Source organism: Temnothorax nylanderi, unplaced genomic scaffold (assembly GCF_030848795.1).
Source record: "Temnothorax nylanderi isolate EJ_2023f unplaced genomic scaffold, tnyl_v1.0 TNYL_tig0670_pilon, whole genome shotgun sequence".
Lineage (NCBI taxonomy): Eukaryota > Metazoa > Arthropoda > Insecta > Hymenoptera > Formicidae > Temnothorax > Temnothorax nylanderi.
This window is the reverse complement of record NW_027249732.1, coordinates 29,007-49,803: the sequence shown is the minus strand read 5'-3', so window position 1 is coordinate 49,803 and position 20,797 is coordinate 29,007. Positions and strand designations below refer to the sequence as shown.

Sequence of the window (20,797 nt, the reverse complement as noted above, 5' to 3'; positions counted from 1 at the left end):
CCCCCCGCGACCGGCCTGAGGTTAGAAGTATTACCGACCGCGCGCGGAAATCGCGCGTCCTCCCGCGTCGGCCGTCGCGCGCTAACTGATTCTCCTGTTCACCCGATTCGTACGTTTCATGATTATTTTTCAGCGCGCGTCCAAACTCGTTCGAGGTCGCTCTCGTCATTTCCTCCTTCTATTTTTTTCGGAGGATGCGGCGAGCGGTTGTCGTTTTTCCGGGAAAGAGCGTCTACTCTCTTCGTTCACCCGATTCGCACGTTTCGCGATTATTTTTCAACGCGCGTTCGAAATCGTTCGAGGTCGCTCTCGTCATTTCCTCCTTTTTATTCTTTTCGAAGGATGCGGCGAGCGGTTGTCGTTTTTCCAGGAAAGAGTGTATCCCGTAGGTACATTCTCCGTTTGAGATAAGGAACGAGTATAAATTGAACAGGCGCGCGACAGCGCGGTACAGTTGTTTTTTTTTTTAAATGAGGTATGAGTGACGAGTACGTAGACCTTTGCAAAAATTGGATCTGGTCGAAAAGATACGGGAAACCGATCGTGAAAGTTAGCGAACCGCTCAGGAGGGGTGGGGATCCGCGGCGCGTCGACGTAACGAGATATCTGATCCGTCGCGAAATCGGAATCGCCGATCACCGATCGCACCAGATGTATCTCTATAATGAAATAATTAAAGAAAGAACAACTATACGCGACGGTGATCGCACTTATATTGATTTTGACGCGTGGAATGCGTTTTGGAACGTTTTCTATAAGCGACGGCGTTTTCTTTTATATTGATTTTGATGCGTATTGGAACTGTTGGTAACATTAGCGATGCGTACTCGCGAATGAACGATCGCCGTTATTACTCGTCCGAGGAATCGGACGGCAAACTGCGCTGTTACGAGTCCATGCCCAAGTTCTCGTCCGATTCGGACGACGAATCGGCGAGAGTCGACGCGTCGTTGCCGTCAAACGTATGCGCGTCGGTGGTGAAGGAGGACGCGCGATGGAATCTGACGACTCATCATCTGCGAAGGGAGACCGGGGCGCGAACTGCGCGCGAGCGAGCGTGGATAGAGACGACAATGGCAAACTCCGTTAGGGCGAAGGATTATATGCGTTGCCTGCCGCTCGAGTATTATCTTTACTATCAGACGGTGGACGGAGGAGAGAAGATACGTAGGATTCAGACCTACAAGTCTCGTCGTCTTTTCGAACGAGTGAAATTCAGTGTTCCCGAGGGTGGAAGACCCTTCTGGATGGGATGTGGGAAGAGTGCGACGAGTTGCTCGCCGCGGATGTCCGCGACGCGGACGGGTACCGCGCGTGGGGACGACGATGCGACGAGTGTCTCCGGCTCTTGCGGGAGAGTTGTCGAGTCAGACAATCTGGGGGGCGAGGAAACACGGGAGCCGTGAACGCTCTGGTGGCTCGAATAGCGCGATTGGAAAGTTCGAGGGAGGATCTGCGCCGACGATTCAAACGCGTCGTAGGTGCCGGTTTGGACGGTGGGGGCGGTGGTAGCAGCAGCGTCGTTAGCAGAGGATTTTTGTGGGTCGAGATCGATGCGGCGTTCCGAAGTCGCGTACTCACCGGCGCTGTGACGAATTCTACGTATATCGAACCAGCGCGATTTCTCGAGGATGCGAAGGGCACCGTGCTCGAAAAAGTGCAGGATAATTTGACCAGATACTCGTGTCTGAAGGTCAATGTCATATTCAATGGAGAATTCGTAGCGGATGTTAAGACCGATGTGAAGAGTATCTCTACGCGGAACGAACAGCTCCTCCTAGGGTCCGATCTGGGCGAGTGGTACGACAGGCACGTGCGCGACGCGATTCTAGCGGCGTTGGACGAATTTCAGGAACGCGACAGCGGATGGGCGTTGTCGCGAATACTGAACCTAACGGTGAACGTTAACAAGTGCAATCCCATGCGCGTGGGATGTTGGATGGAGATACCGCGAGGTATAAGACTTAAACAAGCGGTGGTCAACGTGCGGTCGAAGAACGACACATGTTTCGCGCGTGCGGTGGTCGCTGCTCTGTATCCCGTCGAGCGGAACGCGGACCGATGCGGCTCGTATCCCGATTACGCGACGGTGCTGAATCTCGACGGGATCAATCTTCCCATAGATCTGAAAAAGATCGAAAAGTTCGAACGTCAGAACGACGTATCGATCAATGTATTTACAACTCGGGAAGGAATTGAAAAAAAAGCTAAGTTCGGACGGGGCGCCGATGACAACGCGATCGTGCCTCTGCGGTTGACCGACGATAAGAGGCATAGACACGTAAATCTTTTGTATCTGCGCGATACGCTACGCGGCGTCAAACGGGGCCATTTCGCCTGGATAAAGAATCTGTCGCGATTGGTGAATTCACAATTGACCGCGAAACGGTGTGTGAAGCACGTTTGCGATCGGTAAGTAAAAAAACCTGAAGAATAAGGAAACGACGAGGTATTATTTTTTATATATACTAAACACATAGTAATTACACACACGTTATTTCGCAGATGTCTACACTATTTCTATACGCGTGAAAAGTTGGCCGCTCACAGCGTCGACTGCGGCCGAATGAACGATTGCGCCATCGTTCTTCCGAACGAGGACGATAAGTGGCTGTCGTTCGACAATCACGACAGAAAGGAGCGACTTCCCTTCGTGGTGTACGCGGATCTGGAGTGTCTTCTCGAACAACGGGAGAGGGAGAATGTTGAAGGGGCCGCGAGAACGGAAAGATACGCTTATCAACGTCACGTACCGTTCAGCCTGGGCTACTATCTGTGCTGCACCTACGACGATACCGTATCTACGTACAAATATCGTCGGGGCGAGGATTGCGTTTCATGGTTCGTGAACGAGCTTCGCGTTCTCGCACATCGCGTTAAGACTAAATTCTCCACCAATATATCGATGGTAGAACTTACGGAGAACGAGAAACGCGAGTTTTGGCTCGCGACGCATTGTCACGTGTGTGGAAAAGCGTTCCAACCGGAGGACAACCGCGTGCGAGATCACTGTCATCTAACCGGACGCTACAGAGGTCCGGCGCATTCTCGTTGCAATCTGAATTACAGAAATGTGTACGTGATTCCCGTGTTCTTCCACAATCTGTCGGGTTACGACGCGCACTTTATCGTCGAGAAAATCGCGAACGATTTCGAGGGTGGAGTCAAGCTCCTACCGCTTACGAAGGAAAGCTACATATCGTTCGCGAAGACCGTTAAGGAGACGCAGACGGACGGGAGATGGGATCGGTACGTGAAGCTTCGATTCGTGGACTCGTACAAATTTTTAGCCGCGAGTATCGAAACTCTGGCTTCCTATCTGGACAAGGACAAGCTGAGAATAACGCGTTCGGAGTACGTGGATTTGAGCACGGAGGATCTCGATCTGCTCACTCGCAAGGGAGTGTTTTCGTACGAGTACGTCGACAGCGTGGACAAACTGCGGGAGACCGAACTTCCACCGCGCGAGGTCTTTTACAGCTCCCTGACCGACGAGACCGCGAGCGAGAGCGACTACGAGCACGCGACGAGGGTCTGGCGACGTTTTCGCGTGCGAGATCTCGGCGAGTACAGCGATCTGTATCTCAAGACCGACGTGCTTCTTCTGGCGGATATCTTTGAAAATTTTCGAGACACGTGTGTGGTGAGTTACGGGCTGGATCCCGCGCATTATTATACGTTGCCGGGGTACACGTGGGACGCCATGCTGAGATACACCGGCGTGCGTTTCGAGCTACTCACCGACATCGACATGGTGCTGTTCGTGGAACGCGGAATACGCGGCGGCCTCAGTCAATGTTCGCTCAGGTACGCGCGAGCTAACAACAGGCACGTACCGACGTACGACTCGTCCCAGCCCACTACGTATCTCATGTATTACGACGTGAACAATCTGTACGGTTGGGCTATGAGCGAATCGCTACCGTACGCGAATTTCCAGTGGCTCGACGACCCTGAGAATTTCGACGTGACGACCGTGCCGGCGGACAGCGATATCGGTTACATTTTGGAGGTGGATCTCGAGTATCCGCCGAACCTGCACGACGTCCACGCGGACCTGCCGCTGTGCCCGACGCGCGATAAACCGCCCGGTAAGCGGCAGGAGAAATTGCTCGCTACTCTCTACGACAAATCGCGCTATGTGACGCACTATCAAAACCTGCAGCAATGTCTGCGACTCGGTTTGCGTCTGACGCGCGTTCGTCGCGTTCTGCGATTCACCCAGTCACCGTGGCTTCGCGGCTACATCGAGCTGAACACTACGCTTAGGACGCGCGCGAGCAACGAGTTCGAACGGAATATGTACAAACTGATGAACAATGCCGTCTTCGGCAAGACGATGGAGAACGTGCGCGATCACGTGGACGTGCGTCTCGTGACGCGATGGGACGGGAGATATGGCGCGGAGGCGATGATCGCTAAGCCGAACTTTCACAGTAGAAGCGTCTTCTCGGAGAATCTCGTCGCGATCGAGCTGCGAAGGCTCGAGGTAAAATTCAACAAGCCGGTCTACGTGGGTATGTGTATTCTCGAGATATCCAAGACGCGTCTCTACGAGTTTCACTACGACTACATGGTGCCGCTCTATCGCGACCGGTGTCGAATTGCTTACACGGATACCGATAGTCTGATCTATTCGTTGGAGTGCGAAGACGCGTACGATCGTATGAGACGCGACATAGACAGATTCGACACGAGCGATTACGCGGAGAATAACGCGCACGGTATGCCGCGCGTCAACAAGAAGGTGCCCGGTTTGATGAAGGACGAGAATAATGGCGCGATCATGACGGAGTTCGTGGGCCTCAGAGCGAAGATGTACACTTACAAGGTACTCGGACGCGACGACACCAAGAGAATAAAGGGCGTTAAAAGAAACGTATTCGCGAAGAGGATCACGTTCGAGGATTACGTGGCGTGCCTGCGAAACGCGCGCGAGCTGAAGACGCGCCAGTCGTGCATACGCTCGACGTTGCACGAGGTTTACACCGTGTCGGAGCAAAAACTAGCTCTCAGTCCGCACGACGACAAGCGATACGTGACGTTGAACAGCGAGGAAACGCTTCCGTGGGGACATTACGGAATACCGTTGTAAAAAAAGAAACAATATCATAGGCTTCCTAAAAATTGTTTTATCGTAAAGTCAATAGCACGTAAGAAACAAACCGATGAATGTGTAAACTTTTATTAATAAAGTACACGTTGCGTGTGTCTACGAATGTCTAACTATTTTTTTGTTACAATACAGATGCCTTATCTATCCACGAATTGTGCGAACTGTCCATTCCTAGCCACTTCACGTACACTCGATTGCCCCGCTTACGCAGGACTTTTTCCACGAGATAGACGTCGGGATCGGAGACGCGTAGCAACTCGTGTTCGTAGAATCCTCCGGCTATCGCTTCTCCGCGAATGTCTTTCAACAGGTGCGTAACGGGATTGGTCCTTTGTATTTTAGCTATGCGAAAGATCTCGGTGGTCCAATTGGGAGTGTAGCCCTTTTCGAAAATCGTTTTGAATTTGCTCACGCGCACCGGATCGTCGACTCGAAATCTCGCCGGCGCGGCGATCTTCGCGCGACTGTACACCGTGCGCAGCAGTTTTTCAGCAACGGTGGGCGTCACGTCCGTCGGACGCATTCCGATCGTTCTGTGTCTGCGACGATTGTAATTCGACAAGAGGCGCGGCAGCGAGTCTATCCATCTGTACGATCCCTGGAGCGTGAAGAGCTTCCACATGTCGTTTTTCAACGTGCGATTGAATCTCTCCACCACCGACGCTTTCATCACCGAATACGTGGAGTAGTGATTCACCTTGTGGGCGTCGAAGATTTTGCGCGCGTCGGCGTTGTAGAATTCCTTTCCTTTGTCCGTTTGCAGTTTCCTAGGGTATCGCGCGTCCTAGCGAAAGATCTTTCGGAGTGCCGTCGCGACCTCCTTTCCGCTCTTAGTCTTGTGAGCGGGATCGCCCAGGCGTACTTGCTCAACACATCGATGACCGTCAGAATGTAATTGTGACCCGCGTTTTCGCGCGAATACGGACGCATCTCGACCACGTCAGCCTGCCACAGGTCGTCGTAACCGCGCACCACGACGCGGCGGCGAGGAAAGTTTTTTCGCGCCGGCGCGTGCAATTCTTCCACGAGTCTACGTTTTTCCACGCTCATTCTCCTTAAGAATTTTTAAAACAGTCTTAATTGCGATGATTTCAACCTCGTGCTTATCCAGGGTATTTTTCACAGTTTCGAAATGGTCTTTAAATTCTTTTTTTGCTTCTCTCAAAGCTGTCTTTCTGTGCTCCGCGATCGCTCCTTCGACGAAACTCCTGTTCGTCGCGTCGGTGCCTCTCTCCGGCGCGGCTACTCCTCGTATCTTGCGTTCCCTCGCCTCGTAAGAGCCCTGATTCAAACGGAGCGCGTCGTTCTTCAGAGTCGCGATTCCACCTCTCAATTCCTCGAGCGCGTTGTTATTCTTGATTTCTTCGATCACGACGCTCTTGAGCTGCCCAATCGCGCCCTCTGCGTAGCTTCTGTTCGTCGCGTCGGTGCCGATCTCCGGCGCGGCTACTCCTCGTATCTTGCGTTTCCCCGTGTCGTAGGAATTCTCATTCAAACGGAGCGCGTTGTTCTTCAACGCCGCGATTCCACCTCTCAATTCTTTGATCGCGCTGTTCTTCTTGATCTCTTCGATTACGACGCTCCTGAGCCGCTCGATCGCGCCATCTACGTAGGTCTTGTTCGCCGCATCGGTGCCGATTTCCGGCGCAGCTACGCGCCGTATCTTGCGCTGATCCGCTTCATAAGAGTTTAAATGAATGAGGAGCGCTGCGTTCCTCACCGACGCTATCTCATTTCTCAAATTTCTTTTTGCGTTGTTCTCCACCGCCGCTATCTTGCCTTTCAATTCTTCGATCGCGCTTTTCTTCGATCGTTCGATCGCGCCCTCGACGTAACTCATGTTCGTCGCGTCGGTGTCGATTTCCGGCGCGGCTACTCTTCGTATCTTGCGCTCCTTCGCGTCGTAAGAATCCTCGCTCATAAAGAGCGCGTTGTTGCGCGTGTAATTACGCAGGGATTCGATCGACGAGCGTAATCTCACCGTGGACGCACCGTTGATTCCGTCACCGTTGCCCCGATTTGTCAGAGACATGCCGAATTTGTTCACGGACATCGCGCTGACGGGCGCGCGATTCGTACTGCCGTCGCGATCGACGCGACCGATCAATTTATGACGAAACCGGCCTCGCGAAGTTCCTCGATTATCGACAGGAGTTCGTTGGAATCGTCCCAGTGAACGTAATCGATCGCGTTGTTGGTCAGTCGCATGTCCGACGGTAGTCCGGCACCCTTCGTGGTTCCAACTTTGCTAGACGGGTGTACGAGCGGCGCTATTATTTTCGTGTACTTGTGTCCCCTGTTACCCTTGACAGGCATGCCGGCGCTGCGACCGCGTTTGTGAGCGTTGGTGGCGAAAAGTATAGTTCTGTACGTTCGTTTGTCCTTGTCCGTGTAGACGCGAGCGTCGGGAATTCGCATGAAGATCAACTCGTACAGACCGCGCGTGCCCTTGTACCGTACACCATCGATGATCACGGAATCATCCGCGAACACGTCAAATCGCTTGTCACCCAGCATCGTGTACTTCTCGCCGAGATACACTCCGTAGACGTGGTCGATCTGCTTTTTTCTGTCACCGCTCAGAAGAGCGCCCACGTATTCCCGTCCTAACGGTCCTAGTTGGCTATCCAGAGCGTCGCGACCTTCCACCGTACTTAAAGATTCCCTGACGGATGTCTCTAGCGCGGGAGGTGGAGTCGTCGTCTCCGAGACGATCTCACGTTCTCTGGGTAAAAACCGGACCGAATCGGTGTGGATCGGCGTAGAGCTCGTCATAGTCGTCGCGGGAGCCAAACTCAACCGTGCTGGACGCGACTCTCTTTTTTCCGCGGTCGTTGTTGTCCTGATTGGCGTGAATACGTCGTCATCCTCCCTGTAATCGCGCTCCAAGTCGGCGCCAGCATCGTCGTCGTCGTCGTCGTTCTCGCTGTCCTTCTTCGCTCTCTTCGTCGCTTTCATTTTTCTCGCGAACGTAAAGTTACCACCATCGTCGTCGTCGTCAATTTTGTCCGACCCTTTACTCTTACGTTCCACGTCATCGGCGAGCCATTTCAGAGGTTTGACGATAGGCTCGTACCTCTTTTCCAGAGCGATCTCGCTCTCCATTTTTCCAACCCTGAGAGCGGCGTATTTTCTGCGAATCCATGCGCGCGTTTTGGCTATCTCTCGCGCGGTCTTCTCTCCCGCGACCGCGCTCATACTCACGTCGTTCGGCGAGGCGCACTGACCGGCTCTACAGCACGGCGAAGTCGTGGAACCCCCGTCTGTACCGTCCACCTCGCAACGCGCTGTCCTTGTCTATCACGGCAAAACTGTAGGTGCGTCGCCAACACTCGCGACAGTAGGCGCGAAACTCGTCGTACGACATATCGATGTTCACGTGATCGTCGTACACGTGTCGCAGATTGGTGCCGTCCTGCCTGAACAGGATCAACAGATTTGCGTTATCACGCACGAGATGTTTCGGTATTTTAGCGTACGTCTGACAGAGATAGAAGCAATCGATATTCGAATGTCGACCCATAGAAAAGTACTCTCTCATTCGGTCCTGCTTGTCGCAGGCCACGTCGTCGAAGACGAAGACCGAGTCGGGAAGCGCCTCGTCGGGCGGAACGACGTCGCGATTGTCGGAAAATGCGTGATAGCTGATCTCGTCCATAGGCTCGAACAATCGTTCGAGGTATCGATACTTCGGTTGTTGCAGAGATTTCGAGTACACGTATACGTTCTCGAAACGAAGACCGTGCGGTTGTTCCAACAGACTCAGCAGAACGTTTGTCTTACCGCAATTCGAGGGACCGCAAATGATGCAGCGTACGACGTTCGGTAGGAGAGGACCGTGCCTGCGCGATTCTCCGTTTCCTTTTTCGCTCGCACCTGACCTCGCCAACGTTTTGCGATCCAGATTCGAGACTCCTATCGTCACCGACTGTCGCACGAATCGCATTTTGCCCTCTCTCGGTCTTTTCCGCGAGCGCGCGCTAGCTCGATTCGTTCGCGATGAGCTTCTCGATCGCTGGAAAGGGTGAGGGAAGCGCGGACGTCGTTTCGTTTCGTCGCGCGTGCGCAAACGCCTCGCGCGTGGGTATAAATAGCGCGAACGTGTCGCCGTATCCGTATAAAAATTAATCTAAAAGCAACGATTCGTTCGCGCGCATCGGTGATCGAGATGTTTCCCATACTGACGGAGAGGCACGATATTCTCAATCTAACGGCCGAGGATCTGGAATTCGTTCCGAAGATCGTTCTGTTGCGCAATTTTGAGAAATACGTGCACCTGCTGTGGGACCGTTTACCGGAACATATAAAAAAGGATTCCGAGACGCAGAGATATCGCCCGTGTATGGAACATTACAATCGTCCGTGGCAGCGAACGCACATAGACGGTCCACCACCGCTCATCAAGGACTGCTACGTGTGTAATAGCGTGCTCGCTATGAACGGTGAGTCATCAACTTCCCGTTCGAAGTAAGAAGAAATAAATCCTCCCACAACCGCGACCGAATGCGCGGCGCCGGTCTACTCAATCGCGCGATAAACGCTCTTCCCTTCGAGCTGCACATACCCTGCTATCAATTTTGCGGACCCGGTACGCGTCTAGCGAAAAGACTAGCGCGCGGCGAAGAAGGCATCAATCCGTTGGACGCGGCGTGTCGAGAGCACGACGTCGCGTATTCGCGAAGCGGCGAGCTCGCCGAGCGACACGTCGCCGATCGACAGCTCGCCGAGAGGGCGCGCGAGCGCATCACCGCGAAGGATTCCACGGCTGGTGAGAGACTCGCCGCGGCGGCTGTATGGGCGGCTATGAAGGCGAAGACGAAACTGGGCATGGGTATGGAACGCAAAAGGAAAACGAGGAAAGGAATGGGATTGAGGAGAAACACGAAGACAAGAAGGAAGAGCGAGAGAAAGAAGCGGAGAATACTTCCGACAGCGAAACGCGGCGGCTTCTTGCCTTTTCTACCGATGCTGGGCGCGCTCGGTTCCTTGATCGGTGGCGCGGCTGGTGTGGCCAAAGCGGTGAGCGCCGGCAAAGCGGCGCAGCGACAACTCGACGAATTCCAGCGACACAATCGCGCGATGGAGGGTCGCGGGTTGTACCTCGCGCCGTATAAGAAGCGCGGGGGTGGCGCGAGGAGAGTCGTTGAAAAAAAAAATTTCGCGGAAGAAGCCGACGTTAGTGCATCTACCTCCGTACGGCGTCACGACGAACGAGCAGCTCGATCGATCGGCGCGTCGCCTACGCATACCGTTCTTCCGTGGGGTGTTTATGCGCGACGCTCTGCCAACGAGGGTGCGACGCGCGGAGTGCGGCATCGTGAATCTCGACGACGCGGTGGGTCCGGGCACGCATTGGGTCGCTTACGCGAAAAAAGGGAACGCTGTGATTTACTTCGACGCGTTTGGAAATCTCCGTCCGCCGAGGGAGCTCGCGCGATATCTCGGCGAGAGCGCGATCGTGACGTACAATCGTCGCGCGTTTCAGACATTCGATCAGAGAATCTGCGGACAGCTGTGCCTGCGATTTCTTCGCGAGATCGATTGGGGGAGTGGTGGACGATTCTCCCGCGATGTCGCTGACGCTCACGTTGACCGGAACCAGCAGCGTTCTCACGGTGAGTCACTTTCCCGCTTTGGATCTGAGCGACGGCGAATACGAGCTGGGTTTAGCGACTTTTGAGACGTACAATTCGATACCGAACGTTACGTCCGCGAACAATCGCTTCTACTTCGGCGAGGACGACCGGAGAATCGTCGTTCCGGAAGGATCGTACAAGCTGCGAGCCGTGAACAGATATCTGCGCGCCGCTCTTCTTTATCGCGAACGTCGCGCGCGTGAGAGAGAAAAAATTAAAGAGAAAGGCGGAAAACTGCAGACCGATGACGCTGGACGGGTAAAAGATAAAAACCGAACGGAGAAGGACGACGGTTATCACATATACGAGGACGAAGACGACGATGACGATGACGGTTATGGTATATACGAGGACGACGATGAGAACGACGACGACGATGACGGCGGTGATAGAACGATACTCGCTCTTCGCGCCAACGAGAATACCATGAGGAGTGAGATAAAGTGCGCCTACAGAGTGAATTTTACAAAACCAAACAACATCGGTTCTCTTTTGGGTTTCGTATCCTAAAACCGAACAAATGGTACGTTTCCGACGGACCCGTTGACGTCATGAGCGTGAACATAATTCGCATCGAATGCAGCATCACCACGGGAGCGTACAGCAACGGACGCTCGGTGCACGCGATACACGAATTCGCGCCGAAAGTTCCACCGGGATATAAACTGTCGGAGACTCCGACGCAGATCATTTACCTCCCGATCGTCGCGCGAAACGTCACCGATATCACGGTGCGAGTCGTGGATCAGAAAGATCGCTTGATCGACTTTCGCGGTGAGGAGATAACGATTAGACTGCACATACGTCGTCGCAGTTAGTGTGTGTGTGCGCGATACCTCCACGACCTGAAGAAAAAAGAGCGAGAGGAGGGATGCTCGTTCTGAACGGATCTAGCGCGAATTGTTGTGCGAACGAGCGAGCTAGCCCGTTCTACGACGAGATCGGAAGCGTGGGGAAGAGAAGAGGTGGAGGAGGAAGGAGAGCCGTTCTCAGCAACGCCAACGTCAGGTTCCTACGATCGTTGGGTCTCGCCGTGAGAAACGCGTCGCCGCCGCGTCGTTTCCACATCGAAAGAAAAGGTCATGGCCGACATCCTGAGTATCGGCGGTGAGCCGATTTTCGACGAGCGCATTGTTGGAATCGAGACTCACACGTATAACCCATACGTCAACACAACGTTCGGGCACAACGACGAGATACGAATACCCATACAGCAGCAGGATCTTTATACGCTGCCGTGCGACAGTTTCCTGTACGTTGAGGGGCGACTCTACGACGACGGCGCGACGACGGAGGAGCAATACGCGAAATTAGTTAACAACTGCGTCGCGTTTATGTTCGAGGAAATTCGATACGAACTCGACGGTGTGGAGATCGACCGGTGTAGAAACGTTGGAATAACCAGCACGATAAAGAACTACGTGTCGCTAACCGTCGAACGAGCCAGAAGATTGCAGAACGCCGGATGGAGTCATCCAACAAACGAATCGAATCTGAACAGCGCATCCCATCAATTCAACTTTTGCGTACCTTTGAACAATCTGTTGGGTTTCTGCGAGGACTATAAACGCGTGGTGATAAATGCGCGACACGAGCTTATCCTGATACGCGCTCGTAACGACGTCAACTGCGTCGTAGATCCGAAAAAAACCGTGCCGAGAGATCCAGCCAAGGATCCTAAAATTACGTTGCTGAAGGTGCAATGGCGTATGCCTCACGTGGCGTTAAACGACGTGACTAAGTTATCGTTGTTGCGAACGTTGGAGAGCGGACGATTTCTGAGCGCGGGCTTTCGCTCTTGGGACCTGTACGAATTTCCCCTGCTGCAGAACACGACCAAGCATTCGTGGGCCGTGAAAGCCGCGCCGCAATTGGAGAAGCCGCGATACGTCATATTCGCGCTGCAGACCGGACGGCGAAACGAATTCACGGAGGACGCCTCGAGGTTCGATCATTGCGCGCTCGCCAACGTGAAATTGTATCTCAACTCGGAATTCTATCCCTACGACGACGTGAACGCGGATTTCGAAAGCGACAAGTTTGCCGTGCTGTACGCGAAATTTCGAGGAGCGTACTACGGGGACAGTCGCGACGACGTGCTCTTCTCCCCGCGCGAATTCGCGCGTGGTAATTAATTGTTCCCGTCAAAACGATTCGGTGAAGAGCGCCACCGTGGACGTGCGCATCGAATTCGAAAACAAGGAAAACGTTCCGCCGAAAACCACCGCCTTTTGTCTCATCGTTCACGATCGCGTCATCGAGTACAGTCCGCTGACCAACGTGGTGCGCAAAATTATCTAATGAAAAATGCGGTTGTAGGATACCGCATCCCGGAAACGAGGGATATATAAATTCAAGGATCCTTCCATTGTTCCTCAGACTCTGTTAGGAACGAGCAGTTTAAGCACATCCTTAAACGAACATTATTACATATTTCTTTCCAACGCGCGCTGACTCAATGACCACAGCAGCAACGACGACGACGATCTTCGTCGACCTACAGGGATTCGTAGTGGGCGACAGATTCGTCGCGAAGAAGGTGGCCGTGCTGCGAAGCGAGACGCGCGTTCTGGCGCATCACGTGTTTTGCGCGCCGATGAATTGGGATCTGCTGACGAGCGCCGAGAAGGCAAGGGCCAGCTGGCTGATGGCGAACCATCACGGCCTCCGTTGGGAGGATGGGGACACAAACTATCGCCTAGCGAAGACCATTATTCGACGCGCGGTGTGCGACAACCTGGAAGAAACGTGGGAGAGAGAAGAGACGCCCGGCGCGCGAATCTATGTAAAAGGTCTCGAGAAGAAGAGGTGGCTGGAGGAGATTCTCGGCGACGTCGACGCTACGATTGGGGCCATCAACGCCGAGTACGACGACATCGATCGGTTGGAGATTCTTCGCGCCGATCGCGCGTTTCGCTGCGGACGTCATCAACGGTGCTGCGCGATGGAGAACGTGATGAAGTTGCGCGACTCCGGTGGATCGAGCGACGCGAATGTCTCTCCAACATCGATTCCACATATTAAATGTAAAAAACATATTACTCGTATGGCATAATTGCATTTTTAATGTATTGCTCATTTTTTAATTGTATTACTTATTTTTTATTGTATTAATCATTTTTTTATTCCATATGTATCCGTCTATCTATATTGTATTTACTCATTTTTTTTACACCATCATGTATATCCTTCTATCCATATTGTATTAAATAATAAACTGATGTAAAATCGACGAACAATGCGATATTTCTTTTCTTCACATACCTATACCCCGTATTCTATGTATATATTATAAGCTGTCGGTACGTAAAAATGGTCGGTCGCGGGAGCGCGATAATGCCGAGTGCGTAAAAATGGCCGTTCGCGGAAACGTGATATTTTCAACGAGATAAACAGAGAGAAACGAGAGCGCGAGACGGGAGGGAACGATAGCGTCGAACGCGAGACGGGTGGGAGCGATAGCGCGATACGGAAACGAACGAGAACGCCGAGACGCTCCAGCGTGAGGCGTGGATACGAGCGCGAGTGAGCGATAACGCCAAGCGTGCGATTGGATGGGGTAGGGAGCGGTAAAGGAAACGCGATATCAATAACAGAAGCGTACACTGCAAAACATATCCTTTTTATATAAAGGAAAAGGACACTTCTATTTTATAACGGAATATACAATGTTAAAACGGATTTCTTTCGTATCCATTTTATTTAAGTGTGACTGACGCTATTCTTAACGTGACACTTTATATATAATATATATTTTAAAATCCTTTAAGACTGGTAGTGATTATTGTTAAGACAAACGTTATAACGAATAATGTAAAAGTACATGGTCATTGGTTGCGGTTTTAAAGCGGACCAAAAATAATATAACTATGGTGGAGGTTATTTTTTATAATATTATTATTTTTCATATATTTGTACATATTTTTTTCATATATTTGTAAATATTTATTAAAATTTATTAAAATTTATTTTTTTGTTTTTACACTTTTTTATATACTTTTGGGAGGGCCAACCCTCAGGGACGTCGTCGTCATCGATGTTGATCACTCTATTATCCTCTCGATTTTCCACGCGATTCCTCTCGTCGTCGTCATTGTCTCTCTCTCTCTCGCGACCGCACCGTCCCGCCGGTCCCGCACCTGGCTCCTCGATCGGTGAAGCCAGTCGCGCAACATCGCGATGCATCCCGCGAACTTTGGTAACGAACAATCGTATTTGGTTGCGCGACTTCTTCATCAGGGAGGCGATGATGGCTCTACACAAAATATGAATATAATTAATATAAATATAAATATAAATATAAATATAAACATGAATATAAATATAAATATAAACACTGTCATGTAATTATGATTAATAAATCTACTTACGTTCGCTCCAACATTACGGAGTCCTCGTCAATGCGAACAGTTAATTGTATGCAGGCGGGAACTTTTTCTGTGATATTTCTTAAACGCAGCTGCAGCTGCCGCACCGAATCGGAATACTCGTCCACCGCTCTCGCCAGGGACGTGGTGTGGATTTGCAATAAATCGACGATACTTTTTATGTCATTTAGTTTTTCCATCGTCTTTGTTTCACTACGTTTAAAAGAGACTGTTCGTGTTAAAACTGTGGATAGACTACACCCAAGTCTAGACTCGAGTTCTTTATATACCGAGAAAATGTGACAAAAGAAGGATATTGCGGTAAAAAATGTAATAAGAATAGCATTTTCGCATCGTGGAAAAAATGCATCTTATCAAACCGACTCATTCGCTGAAATCTTCGACGCGCAATTTTTTCCACCCGAAACCCCTACCGCCACACCTATCCGCGCCGAGGAAATGCAACAAAAGAAGGATATTGCGGTATTTTGCATCGAGAAAAAAATGCATCTTATCAAACCGACTCATCCGCCGGAATCTTCGACGCAATTTTTTCCACCCGAGACCCCGCCGCCACCTATCCACGCTATCGCTAACGAGCGTCCTCGCGTAAACATTCACATCCGGAACGCTCATCGCGATCGCGCTCAAACCGCAACGCACCGTCATCACAGTTCCACCGTCTCTCTCGCTCTCGACGATGTGGCTCACGCGCGTCATCGCGTTAACCGTGTGTTTTATCGCTGTGAGGTGCATCAATCCCACGGAGGAGAATTACACACTCGCATTCGATTACCTGCAGAAATACGGATATCTGACCGAAGATGTGGACGCGGTTCCGGCTCAGAGACGAAACGACGTTCTTCGCAAAGCTGTCGAAGATTTTCAGAAATACTACGATTTACCTAGCGACGGAACGCCTAACAACGAAACGCTGCAAATGATGAGTAAACCGCGATGCGGTTTTCGAGATATCCTGAAGCATGGAACGAGAGCGAGTTTATCCAAATGGCCAAAGACGCACCTGACGTGGGATTTTTTCGTAGCCACCGAGAACGAGTTAAACACGGCGCGGGCCGCGTTTGACCTGTGGTCGCAGCATTCAGCATTGACGTTCGAACGCTCCGAAACGAATCCTGACATTATAATATCTTGGCGACGCCTACGTCACAGTAACACGAATGTCAAGGTAAACGGACCACATTGCTCGGCCAAATTCGACGGTCCCGGTAACGTGCTCGCCCACGCGTCTCTCCCGACGGACGAAGCGGGGTTCGTCTCCGAGGTGCACGTCGACGGGGACGAGCCGTGGCACATTCACGTCAGTAAAAATCCCTCGGATAAGTTCTCCCTACAATTCACGCTGACGCACGAGATCGGTCACTCTCTCGGATTGTTGCACAATAAGCGCCCGACTTCGGTGATGTTCGCGTACTCGCCCGTCAAGCAGTATCCGGTCAAGCTCGACAAATTCGACATTATGGACATTCAACATTTGTACGGTGAAAAACTGACGAACGAGCCCTCGCAGACGCCGGCGCCGCCGCCGCCGCCGCCGCAGCCGCCACAGCCATCGCCGGACCTGTGCAGCATTGATCGCGTAAACGTGATATTGATTTTGGAAAATCGAATGTACATCTCGTACAAGCGTTACGTTTGGTCGATCGATCTGGACGGTAGGACGTACAACGGACCGTTAGCCCTTTCGAATCACATGAGCTTTCTTCAGAACAATTACACACGCATAGCCGCAGCCTATCAATCGCCGTCCGGTGATCTCATGGTGTTCGTAGATAATTTGGTATACATGGTTCAATATCCTGAATTTACTCTGCGGCCAGATTGGCCGAAGACCTTCCATGAACTCGGATTTCTCGAAAAAACGATAATCAACGGAGCGGTAAACACCTACAGAGGACGTTCCTTCGTGGTGTTCAACGGTAACTCGGTAGCCGAGATAGACGAATGTGCGAAGAGAGTTATCAGATTTACGCCTCTCGAAACGACGTTTCCCGGAATACCGACCGGTGTGACGTCGATCTTCCGATACGTCGACGGCAATCTGTACTTCACCACTCGGACGCAGTTCTACAAATTCAACGAATTTACGAAGGCCGTCACGGCGGCTGGTAAATTCGATCTGCGGATGCTGAATATCGTCTGCCCTAAAGCCGAACTGTTGCAACAGTTGCGCGATCTCCTCGATCGAATCGTACGCCTCAACGATTTAACGTCACCGGCGAGCGATTCGTACGATGACGACGACGGCGGCGGCGTTCGGCTTTCCGATCGCCGTATCCGCCGAAAGAAGTAGAGAACTGCGCAAATTCCCACACCACGTCGCACATCGCGCGATATATAGTAAGAACTTTTTTACTTATACCGATGTGTCCCCCCAAAGCATCAGTATCGCATCGTCAGCCGAATACGACGCGTCGGATAAAAAAATCAGAAACGAACGATACTACAGCGCGTGCGAAATGTTCTCGACGTTGACCGATCGACCCGCGCCGAAGGGTTTTTCCCCTCGCGAGACGGATTCGGAGATGAACGACGACTGCAAGATACGAAGGATCGATTTGACGGACGATCATCTTCATCGGGAGTCGCGTTCCAGCTCTCACCCCCCACCGACATGCCCGTTGACGTGCCTGCGGTGCGCGTCCTAACGACGCGTTATCTGCTGACGACGACTGGCTACAAATACTTAGCCTTAGGTATCACGATTAAGTCACCGTGGTATAGTATACCCACGCCTTCGTACGTGGATATCGCCCTGGGAGACAAACAAAGCAGGGAAGTCTCTCTGACGCTCGATATGTGGAAAGGACTGGTCGAGCGCAAACGCGACGTATTATCGTGTATGCGATCCACCCCCGTCGACGGAACTCGCCCCCCCCCTCACCGATAACAATCGGAGACATGACGCTGCGATTCGGAATGATCAACAACCTGCCGATCCTGCGTATTGAGCTACCCAACGCAGCTCGTGTGGCGATGTCGCTCAAAACCGTGCTCACGCTGTACGATCTCCGATTTTGCGTCAATCGCATCCTCTCGGCGCTGAACGCGGCGACTGAGGAAATCGACGCGAAGTATTCGCGCTATCGGGAGATAGCTGCCAACGCTATCAAGACGGGCACTTCGGCTAAAAATGCGATATTGAAGAGCGAATTCTTCGATCCTAACAACATCGTTGACTGTGAAATTACCGCGCTCTGTTTCCGATCATAATGTCGCGACGCGTGTCTGCAAATATATATTCATACGCGCAAAATAATGTGAGCGCACGTCGACATACGTATAATTTTAGTTTTTCAAAATAAAAAAATACATATCTCATCTGTGTGTTCTCTGTCTTTCTTTTTTCCTTTTTTCCCAAATCCGTACCTATCTCAACGCGATCCCGCGCTCCCCAGATCCCCCGACTCCGCTTGCTCCACAATCGCCGCGATCGCGTCATCCGCGATATGGGGCGAAACGACCTTCGAACCGAGGAAAAACAACAACAACGAAGAAAGGTAATCGGGACCCGCGAAAAGAACGACCTTGAACGCATTTTCGTGGAACGTCTCTCGAGGAGCGACCTTGAACAAGTTCGAACGCGTTCAAACGCGTTTGAACGCGTTCAAACGCGTTCGATCTCCTTCGGAAAGGCGCGCGATCTCCGCGCGCGGTCGATAACGCGCGACGATCATATTTACCCAAGAGAATCAGTTAGCGCGCGACGACCGACGCGGGAGGACGCGCGATTTCCGCGCGCGGTCGGTAATACTTCTAACTTCTGGCCGGTCGCGGGGGTGAGGGGCGCGGGGAATCGGGTGAGGGGGGAGCGCGCTTGACCAATCACCGTCTTGCCTTTCCGTTCTAGAAAAGTAGTACGGAAAGGCCGGTTGGTGATTGGTCAGGCGCGCTCCCCCCCTCACTCCGATTCCCCGCGCCCCTCACCCCCCGCGGCCGGCCCGAGCTCGGAGTACCTGTTACCATACTACTGACCGATATTATACTATACCAAGTAAGTTCTACATATTCAAGATCGTGAGTTCGGTCACAACACCACTTTGAAAATTTCAAAAAATCAAAATTTTTTCCGTTTAAACGATAGTATATAGTCTTAAAAATAAAGTCCTTTTTGTCGGAATGTAAAATTCGAAGTATTTACGACTGTACAGCCGATTAGGGAAGCGCGCCGGCGCGCCACAGGTAGGCTCCGAACGGTTCGAAGCGGCTGACTTTTCAGGTACAAAGGGACGAAGCCTTTCAGACAGAAAAGGGGCAGAGAAAGAGAAGTCGACATAGAAGGACAATTATATGGCGCAGGAATCGCAGACTAAAGGTAATTTTTCATTTTAATTTTATATACGAAATGTTGCTACGTAAAACTTTAAACGCGTTTTTCTCGAAATGACATTTTTCAAATCGGCGTGCAGCATAACTTCTACAATTTTCATCCAATTCACTTAAAATTTTGACAGGCTCTTCTTATCTAAATTATCTAAAGAAATGTGTAGGGGTTTTGCGATATATTAAAAATTGTCTTTGCTACGGATATTTTTATGCTAAATTTTTAGGTAAAAAATGACACTCTTTTTTCAAATGTTCACCATTTTCACAAAAAACCATATTTTTTAAAACCCCTACATATTTCTTTAGTAAATACCGTGTATAAATAAAAAATTTTTGGTTTTTTGTTCTAGGTCCAACTGCTTTGCAGTTATCCTGCACGCCGATTTGGCGTTCCTGAAAAACAAGCCTCAATAGATTAGCCCCAGCGACGCCATCTTGTTTGAAAAATAAAATTAAAAATATTTTTTATGTACTCAAATAGATGTAGAATCAATACCTTTTTATAGATTTTTTATTTACTTTACCATTGTCTCAAAAAAAATCTCAAAAATAGCTGCTTTTTTTAGGCTTCAATGTGGTGTAACCCCTTAAAAAGTAATTTAAGATTAGTCACCATATCTCAATATATGAGACAAGTCGCAAGTAGCAATTATGATGAAGATGATAGAAAGTATTTGCCCGACTTTTTAAAAATTATTAGAAGTATCAAAAAGGAAAATATTACAAGTAACACTTCTGAAGAAGTCCCAGTACCTGATCTGTTAGCTACTGACGTAATATTAAGTAACGTGGAAATTAATATACTAAATAATGTTGCCGGCTACATTATTATGAGCATTGTTAAAGCGAAGAAGGCATGCAATCAATGTATACAATCTGTTGGCAGCAAAAAACGAAAAATAGCGTATTATAATAAATTAACATCTATAAGGTGTTACAAAGAAAACACGTTATTTTTTGTTAATCAAAAAACGTTTAATTTTTTTCTTGACATGGAAAAAATATTTCGATCTTTTAATAATAGTACTCTTTTCAAAAGCAATATTAATTTACATAAATTTTTTTCTATGAAATTTAATAATATATTATTCGTTTTGCCTGAGTGCCATAATCTAAAAAATTTCATTATTTCTAGATACGTAGCGTTCCGTTTAAAAATAAATTCTAGAAAAGGACGCGTCAAAAAAGTACTACATTAGCAAGTAAAACGATGGCAATGCACTACAACGTTAAGTAGAATTTGTTAAATACTTGCTTATTTAATTTTATCCGAAACTGATTAAAATGTGCTGTATGTTAAAATGTTTATTAAAGTTTTTTACTTTATAAAG

At 50.3% G+C, this 20,797-nt stretch overlaps 3 protein-coding genes across 3 annotated transcripts; all 3 read left to right on the top strand.

Moving 5' to 3' along the window:
• Window positions 1-833: 833 nt before the first annotated feature.
• Window positions 834-5,095, top strand: LOC139784751 (uncharacterized). The gene is made up of 3 exons (XM_071723952.1): window positions 834-1,305; window positions 1,428-2,412; window positions 2,506-5,095. Exons 1-3 carry the CDS (start codon window positions 834-836, stop codon window positions 5,093-5,095), a joined length of 4,047 nt encoding a protein of 1,348 aa, XP_071580053.1.
• Window positions 5,096-11,834: 6,739 nt separating this feature from the next.
• LOC139784750 (uncharacterized) lies at window positions 11,835-12,887 on the top strand. Its single transcript, XM_071723950.1, has one exon. It carries the CDS (start codon window positions 11,835-11,837, stop codon window positions 12,885-12,887), a length of 1,053 nt encoding a protein of 350 aa, XP_071580051.1.
• Window positions 12,888-15,819: 2,932 nt separating this feature from the next.
• Window positions 15,820-17,433, top strand: LOC139784749 (matrix metalloproteinase-18-like). Its single transcript, XM_071723949.1, has one exon. It carries the CDS (start codon window positions 15,820-15,822, stop codon window positions 17,431-17,433), a length of 1,614 nt encoding a protein of 537 aa, XP_071580050.1.
• Window positions 17,434-20,797: the final 3,364 nt, after the last annotated feature.